Source organism: Borostomias antarcticus, assembly GCF_949987555.1.
Source record: "Borostomias antarcticus genome assembly, chromosome: 19".
Lineage (NCBI taxonomy): Eukaryota > Metazoa > Chordata > Actinopteri > Stomiiformes > Stomiidae > Borostomias > Borostomias antarcticus.
In genome coordinates, this window is record NC_140252.1 from 14867444 (window position 1) to 14876455 (window position 9012).

Sequence of the window (9012 nt, forward strand, 5' to 3'; positions counted from 1 at the left end):
CCTCCTCATCCGTCTCCTACTCCCTCTCTCCTATTCTCCTCCCTCTCTCCTATTCTCCTCCCTCTCTCCCCTCCTCCTCATCCCTCTCTCCTCCCTCTCACCTCCTCCTCACTCTGTCCTCCTCCTTCTGGAGTATAATGTTCCTGTATTACTGTAACACAATATTTTCCCAGTCAGGGTTTTCATCAGGAATATTGAATCCAAAAAAAAACTCTGAATAGATATCAGGATTTTGCGAGTAGCACAAGAAGACAGGGAATTCTAATGAATGGCCAGGTCACTCTTGAAAAAGAGATTTCCTTTCATCTCAAAGAGTTTTATCTGGTTAAATAAAGGTTCAATACAAATAAAATAAAAAGAGCACCAGAGCACTAGCATGGTTCTTTCTCTCTGTGGATCTATAAAGTAGACTGGCCCCTGAGTAGAATAGACACAGAGATACACTTTTACGGAGACAACAAGCATAGTTTTTATTTAAAAAGCTAAATGTGGCAATGGGAAAAATGAATTGTGGCAATTGCCCCCTAGTGGTGGGTCCCTTCAGCATTGCCAGGCGGGGGACATAATGTGAGATGGGAGCATTACTCCTGTGTGCATGTTTTCCATTCAGTTTTAAGAAGTGAACGTATCCGTTCATACAGTAGCATGATATTTAGACCAAACAGATGAACATTTTGAGATATAATATGTCAGTGTATTATTAAAAACTGTTGGAGTAGTGAGATGTTCGAAAACGGGTATGAATTTTAAGTTACCAACTGAGAGTGGAGCACTGAACATTCCACCATTTGTGTGAATGGGAAGCATGTTTTTCAAAAAACACTGAATGTTTCAAAAACAATAAGGCATTGCCATCCTTGAATGCGAGGGGAAGCTTGAAAAGACTAACATTTTGGTGTATAATGTGAAAGTACTGTGAAAATTGTAGGGGTAGCAGCCATTTGCAAAATGCGTGGATATTTTCAAATCACCAACTGCCACCACTCTAACAACCGAACATTCCATAATTCATTTCAATGGGGAAAAAACGCACACGCACACACACCCTTGGGGTCAGCTGTGGTCAGGTCATAGAGGAGATACACCAGATCTGACTGGATTTATACTGAGATATCTAGTATGGTCTAGATGGTGTGAGTGCTTCTCTTTCTACCGGGCACACGCACACAAACACATTCTCTCTCTTTCTCTCTCTCTCTTCTTATTCTGTGTATCCTTCATCATTCTCTCGCCCTCCCTCCCTGGTTTTTATTCCATCCCTCTCTCCGTCTCTGTGCTGTCTGGTGTGAGTAATTGGAGGGCTGTCAGCCTCATGGGTCTGTTCCTCCATCGCCCTGCACGCTGGTCCCATTCATCACTCCGCTCCACACCCCTCCTCCCACTCCCTCTCTCCTTCCCTCTCTCCCTCTCCTGGATGCGTATGCCTTTATTATTTATTCCCTTGGTATGTGTGTGTGTGTAGCTTCGTATGTGTTGAAGCCATGTCAGCGTGCACGAACCAGGAAGGGAAGTGGGACTGCAGACGCGTCCTCCCTGAGCAGCCTCTCACATTCCTGATAAACTCAAATTACCATTTTGAGGACACGTTGACCGGGCGACGCCTGACCCTATTCATCTCCCTACGAGGCACCTTTATTTTTCTTCTGGTTGCTTCGGTTCTGTTTTGAATTACCGAGAAATGCAACAAGTGGTTAGTTTCGCCACCACCAAGACCTATGGACCTACGCCATGTCACACATTTTAATTGGCTTGTACTTAAATTGCCTCAGTTCTTGATTAAGTGTGTGTATGTGAGTGCAGCTCCTAAATTATAAATTGTCCTGAAAAGCTTGGGGAATTACGTCACAAGCTCCCCGAGAGCTCAGGAGACAATCTGACACACACACACACACACACACACACGCACACACACACACACACACACACACACACACAGAGACACAGACAAGACACACACACACACACACACACACAGAGACACAGACAAGACACACACACACACACACACAGAGACACAGACAAGACACACGCACACACACACACACACACACACACACACACGCACGCACACACACACACACACACACACACACACACACACACACACACACACACACACACACACAGACACAGACAAGACACACACACACACACACACACACACACACAGAGACACAGACAAGACACACACACACACACACACACAGAGACACAGACAAGACACACACACACACACACACACACACAGACACACACAGAGACACACACAAGACACACACAGGGGCGTAACAGCCGCCCAGGACGGAAGCAGAGGTCTAAGCGCCTAGTTCTACCTACAGTATGCTCCTATTATGTGTAAGATAAAGCCAGAATGCCTGATTCAGCCCCGAGCTACGGCCTAATCAGCTAGACAGGACTTGTTTACGAGCCCGGATACTTTACATCTCTCTGCATTCAGTCTAGGGCCGTTAACACTGATTACTGCGCTCTCTTCTCTCTCTCTCTCTCTCTACTTTCTCTCTCTCCAGTTTTCTGTCACTCTCTCTCTCCCACTCCTCCTCTCTCTCTCTCTGCCTCCCTCTCTCTCCCTCTCTCTACACTCCTCTAATCTCCCTTAGTTGTCATTCTTGTCCCAGGACTATCAAGCTACTTTGTTTTGCATAAAGCATATTTCTGCTTAAGTGCTCTCCTGAATACATAAGTGACACCAGCTTGATATACCGAATAACATTCTGTTCCTGTGAGGGTTTAAGTACTTTATAAGCCGTTTAGAACGGCGTGGGATTCTCAGAGAGCAACAACGTGGGTTCAGAGCGATGTTGTGGGAGTCCTGACTTCTGAAGCCCGGGCCCAAACCAGCTCTGCGGAAGAACTTGGCAACGTCGTACGGTACCAATGGCTCAGAGAGACAGCAGCCCCCTCGAAGACTTAAACACCGCTATGACTGTCTCCTCCAGGGCGTCCTATTGGTTGTGAAGCCCTGGAACAACAACATTGATCACGGCCTGATTAAATATCGACAGGCTTGTTCTGACTCTGGATTGTGTGTTAACACCGAAGACGAGGTCTAAATTGTCCTTGTCATGATGTCAAAAACTGGGCTTTTATTTTTCATTTCACAACTGGAGTGTGTGGTACACACGCTGGTCTGAATGACAGGTCAGACCCTCGATCAGATCGCCAGGGATGGGTTGTGTGTGTGTGTGTGTGTCTGTTTAACTCCCTGCTCACAGAATGACATCCTATTGATCCCACTAGTTACTCTGCTGTGCTGTTCAGCACATTTATCTAAAGTGCTTTGAGGCCCACGCACACACACCCACGAAACCAAACACACACACACACACACACGAAAACAAACACACACACACGGCTACGCTTCCTCACCACTTCTACCTCGAGCCGCCGCCCACAGTCCCGTGTGGGAACGTCGGCAGCGCAGAGAACAGGAACGGCCTGTCGGGTCGCCGCCTGGACCGGAGCGGGCCTACGCAGCGAAGGGCGGAGCCGGACCGGTCAGAGGAGGAGGCGGCCCAAACGGGACGCGCGCCGCCAGCAACCCGGAATGACAGAGGCGTGAGGGCAACGGGAAACAAAGGAGTTGTAAAAGTCTGTCCGCGGTCGGAAAATGACGCGAAAGACCTCGACGCCCCCGAGTGACGTCGGCGTCGCGGCGGGCCTGGACACACGGGCGGGTTCATCGGAGGACACGCCCGGTGTACCGTCACCATCCGCCCTGCTCTGGCCCGCTCTGACACTCCCACAGGCGTGTTAATGGTGAGAAAGCTGCTGGTTCGAATCCCACCTCACTCATTGTCACTTCTACTGAGAGAGGGTTTTTGTTTGACTGAGAGAGCCCAACCTGTGGACCCCAGTTCCAACACACACACACACACACGCAGGCACACACGTGTGCGTAGTGACACCCTGATTAATGTACAGTAACCTCAGGAGATTAGCTAGGTTGTCGGAGTTGTTTTTCCTATTAGCCGGAGCCCTGGAGGCGACTGCAGGACCAAGGATAGGGCTGGGCCCCTAGGACTGGAGCTGGCTTTAATTATAGACAGCCACTGCCAGGACAGCCATGACACACACACACACACATGTACACACACACGCACACAAACACAACGCCCAGCCCTGGAACAGAGCGGGCTGATTACGTCCCGCCCCCTGGGGCTCAGGTCCGCCTACTGTACCTCAGGACCCATTTACCCAGAATGCTCCATTAGACAGAGAAGTAGGCAATGAGTCACACTGCATCGTGGGTAGGTACAGTAAATGTGTCCTCGAGGCGCAGCCTAAATAAAATATGTACATTATACGACGCCTTCTGGTAAGAGGAGAAGGAAGAGAGATTAAGAGAGATGGAGAGATAGAGGGAGATGGAGAGACACGCACATCCATATACAGAGAGAGACAGAAAGAGGGAGGATTCAGGGAATCCCATCTGCAAGAGAATCAGTCTGCACTTCCATCTATCTCGAATTTGCAACCGGGCCAATCAGGGACTGCGTTTTAACTGTTGCCCTGCCCCTGATTGGTTCCCGTAGTTGATGTGTGAAAATGAAATACAGGCTGCTGGTAAAAAAAAGTTATTGCAGAAATAGTGCTCAGACAGCACAGACCTCCGCCCATGAATGCATTTCGGGGCTCTGTGTGAGCCAAAATTGTACGGGTTCTAAATTGGCCCATGCTACACCCCTCCACCGAATTTCATTAAAATCAGTCTCGTCGTTTTGGCGTAAACCTGGTCTAAAAAAATGAATGGAGGTGATTGGCCGGCTGTGTTTGGGCGGCTCGTGGACCCGCCCCGTGATTCGGATCCGCTCCGAAGTGTAATGGGTTCTAAGCTGTCCCATGCTACACCCTTCCTGAGTGTCGTGAGAATCGGTCTGGTAGAATACTGCTAACAAACAAACAAACAAACAAACAAACACGCAGCACCGAAAACATTGGACTGCCGCTGGGGCGGAGGTAGCAGTTAAACAAGTGTGTGCACTAGCATCAAGACCAGACTGATCTGCTGTGAGAAGGTGAAAGTGAGCTCGCTAGATCAGGACGGTCGGACAAGCCTCAGGATGATCAGGATGGCCTCAGGCAAACTGCCAATCTCACTCCAGGACACACACACACACACACACACACACACACACACACACACACACAAAGACATCAGACGTATACACAAGTCTGATGGCGCACACAGACACACACACACACATACTGCACACATACACACTCTCTCTCTCTTACACACACACACACACACACACATACACAAACACACAGACGGTAACAGTAATGCAGTAGCAGGGACCTCTCAGTCCACAGGGAGGGATAGTCTCTAATTGGCTGAGAGGGCAGAGCTTAGAGCAAGGTGGAGGTCAGTCTCAGGGCTGCATATGTGTGTGTGTGTGTGTGTGTATGTATGTGCGTGTGTGTATGTATAAGAGACAAGGCAGGTCTTTGCTGACTAACTCTGCTGACATGATCTGGAGCTGGGTCAGAACCGAGAACACAACTGGCGAATGACCAGAACCCAGAACCAGGTTCAAGCCTGGCCAGGACAACCCAGAACCACGCTAGTACCAGACCAGAATTCAGGGCCAGGTTCGTACTGGACCCGAACCCAGGACCAGGCTAGTACCACACCAGAAACCAGAACCTGGTTCAAGCTAAAAGCCAAAACCCAGAATGGGGCTGGGACAGACTGCTGAGGAAGTGTGTGTGTGTGTGTGTGTGTGTGTGTGTGTGTGTGTGTGTGTGTGTGTGTGTGTGTGTGTGTGTGTGTGTGTGGTGGAGCTGGGTCTTCAGTAGAGGATTTATCACCTGGCTGGGAGGGCTAGTAAAGTCTGACAGCACTGAGCCCCTAGCCTCCCATCAGCACTGAGCTTCTGGGCCTGACAGCCTGCTGACCTATGACCTTCTGCCAGGGTCGTGGGCTGGGCAGAGAGGACTGGGACAGGGGCTACGATCGTTTGGGGGCGTTTGGTTTATCTCACCTTCTGGTTATGCCAAGCAGAGTGGAGGTAGAGGGATGGGAGATATTGACACTTTGGTTTAGGTTAGTAGGGCGGAGAGAAGGGGGGCGGGGTTAGGGTCCATTTGTTTTTATGTCACCGTACCTCCTGATGGTGCGTAGCAGGGTGGAGCGAGCCTCGTTGTGGAAGGTGATAATAATGGAGGTGGGGGACAGGCTTGGGTCGTAGTGGAGCGCCGTACACCTGGGAAAGAGGGAGGAGAGAGGGAGGAAGAGAGGGAGGAGAGAGGGAGGAGAGAGAAAGAAATAGAGGAGAGAAATAGATCAGCGTACAGTACATCAGCCAGACTCCTCACAGTCAAGCCTGGGTTAGCAGCAGAGCCCTAGTACTGAGTTAGCGTATAGTCAGAGTGTGAGAGAGAGAGAGAGAGAGAGAGAGAGAGAGAGAGAGAGAGAGACCTGGGGGGCTCAGAGCCCTAGTACTATGTTAGCGTATAGTCAGAGTGTGTGAGAGAGAGAGAGAGAGAGAGAGAGAGAGAGAGACCTGGGGGGCTCAGAGCCCTAGTACTGAGTTAGCGTATAGTCAGAGTGTGTGAGAGAGAGAGAGAGAGAGAGAGAGAGAGACCTGGGGGGCTCAGAGCCCTAGTACTGAGTTAGCGTATAGTCAGAGTGTGTGAGAGAGAGAGAGAGAGAGAGAGAGAGAGAGAGAGAGACCTGGGGGGCTCAGAGCCCTAGTACTGAGTTAGCGTATAGTCAGAGTGTGAGAGAGAGAGAGAGAGAGAGAGAGAGAGAGACCTGGGGGGCTCAGAGCCCTAGTACTGAGTTAGCGTATAGTCAGAGTGTGTGTGAGAGAGAGAGAGAGAGAGAGAGAGAGACCTGGGGGGCTCAGAGCCCTAGTACTGAGTTAGCGTATAGTCAGAGTGTGTGAGAGAGAGAGGGTGACCTGGGGGGCTCAGAGGTACGAGAACCCAGGATGAAGGAACAGAATTTTGTAGAAGCGAACATTCCTCGAAATACAGTATATAGTACAGTATAGCGTTATAGTGGTACAGTATAATGGTATAGTATATAGCAGTAGCGGAGTGGTAGTAATAATAATAATAATAAAATGTATTTGTATAGCACCTTTCATACAAATAAATGCAGCTCAAAGTGCTTTAGAAGTGGTTTGTCCCTGGTATAGGGCATTGTGAATATATACAGTATAGTGGTATAGATTGGATTTGTTACTATACTGCTTACATAATATATATATACAGTACAAGAAGTGCTATACATATACTGTCCATATAGGCCCCAGTTATATATATACAGCAGAGTGGTATAGATTCGATTTGTTACAGTGTTTGGTACAGTATTTACATAAATACAGTATAAGTAGTGGTATAAATACTGTCCATATAGGCCCCAGTTATCCGAGGTACAGTCACAGTATTCCGCTTTCTGCCTGAGCACAATCAGTCGGCCTGGGAGGACGGAGACGCAGGCGGCAGGAAGTCATCCAAACCACAGACAGGAAGTGCTCTCTCAAGAGCTGCTCGAGAACAGCGTTGCCAGGGGTAACCAGAAAAAGGCATGTGATTTTGAAGTGGGTATTAGGGGGTACAGGGAGAGTGTGCGCTTGTGTGTGCGTGTGTGTGTGCGTGAGTGTGAGATGAGAATGCTGATGACCACCCAGGGCAACGAGAGGACTGAATTATAGATGAGCTCATGCCAGCATCCAGATCAGACAAGGTGTAAGAGTTACAATGAGGTAGCCAGCATAAGAGAGAGTGTGTGTGTGTGTGTGTGTGTGTGTGTGTGTGTGTGTGTGTGTGTGTGTGTGTGTGATAAACCCTGCAGAGTAAGGAACGCATGCGCGCACACACACACACACACACACACACACACACACACACACAAATTGCTGAAGGCAGTGCCACCACATTTAGGGAAAATTGAATATAATGAGCACACTGGCCTTTCCCTTCTCATAATGATATATCGCTGACATTTGATAACTGAATTAACCTTCTTCTCAGGGTATCCTTGACTTCCCCCCCATTTATCAAGAGAGTAGAGTTTCAAAAAGCCCAGTAAAAACTGAAATGAAAACCCAGAGAACCACCTCCCCACTCCCTCTCAAATGAGACGCCCCTGGCAAGCGGCCTCCTAAAAGAGCCATCAGAACGCCATCACCATCTAGCCCTGCTGGAAACATGCCGTGCGTGTGTGTGTGTGTGTGTGTGAAATGTATGTGTGTGTGTGTACTGTATGTGTATGTGCACGCCTGATCCGCGTGTGTGTGTGCGTGTGTGTGCGCGTGTTTACTCAGTGACAGAAGATGCTAACCCATCTGTGACCGGCGAGCGGAGCAGACTGTCATTCTACACTCCAACACTTCTGCTCAATTGACGACAACAAGGGAGCGACACCAGAGGCACTTTCCCTCTCTCCCACTCTCTCCCACTCTCCCTCTCTCTCCATCACCATAACTCGTTCCACTTGCCCTCCCTCTTCATTTACCCACTCTCTCCCTCGCTTAGCATCCCTCTCTCTCTCTCTCCCTCCCTCCCTCCATCCCCTCTGCTCCTGTCACTCTCCGCAGCGCAGTGGAGAGATGAGAGGACAGATAAGAGGAGGGAGACGGGCGGAGTGGACGGGGTCGAGGGGAGACGGCGGAGGCGATGTGGTCGAGGGGAGACGGGGGGTGGAGGGGAGACGGGCGGAGTGGACGGGGTCGAGGGGAGACGGGCGGAGTGGACGGGGTCGAGGGGAGACGGGCGGAGTGGACGGGGTCGAGGGGAGACGGGCGGAGTGGACGGGGTCGAGGGGAGACGGGCGGAGGCGATGGGGTCGAGGGGAGACGGGCGGAGGCGACGGGGTCGAGGGGAGACGGGCGGAGTGGACGGGGTCGAGGGGAGACGGGCGGAGTGGACGGGGTCAAGGGGAGACGGGCGGAGGTGACGGGGTCGAGGGGAGACGGCGGAGGTGACGGGGTCGTGGGGAGACGGCGGAAGCGATGGGGTCGAGGGGAGACGGGCGGAGTT

The 9012-nt window shown here is 50.5% G+C and overlaps 1 protein-coding gene across 2 annotated transcripts in view; it reads right to left on the reverse strand.

Annotated features, from left to right (window-relative positions):
- galnt14 (UDP-N-acetyl-alpha-D-galactosamine:polypeptide N-acetylgalactosaminyltransferase 14 (GalNAc-T14)) overlaps positions 1–9012 on the reverse strand; it is an 82225-nt gene that overhangs the window by 32012 nt on the left and 41201 nt on the right. For both annotated transcript variants that reach the window (XM_084453934.1, XM_084453935.1), the window contains exon 3: positions 6129–6227. In XM_084453934.1, the coding sequence (XP_084310060.1) occupies positions 6129–6227 (99 nt within the window). The remainder of the gene's footprint in view (positions 1–6128; positions 6228–9012) is intronic.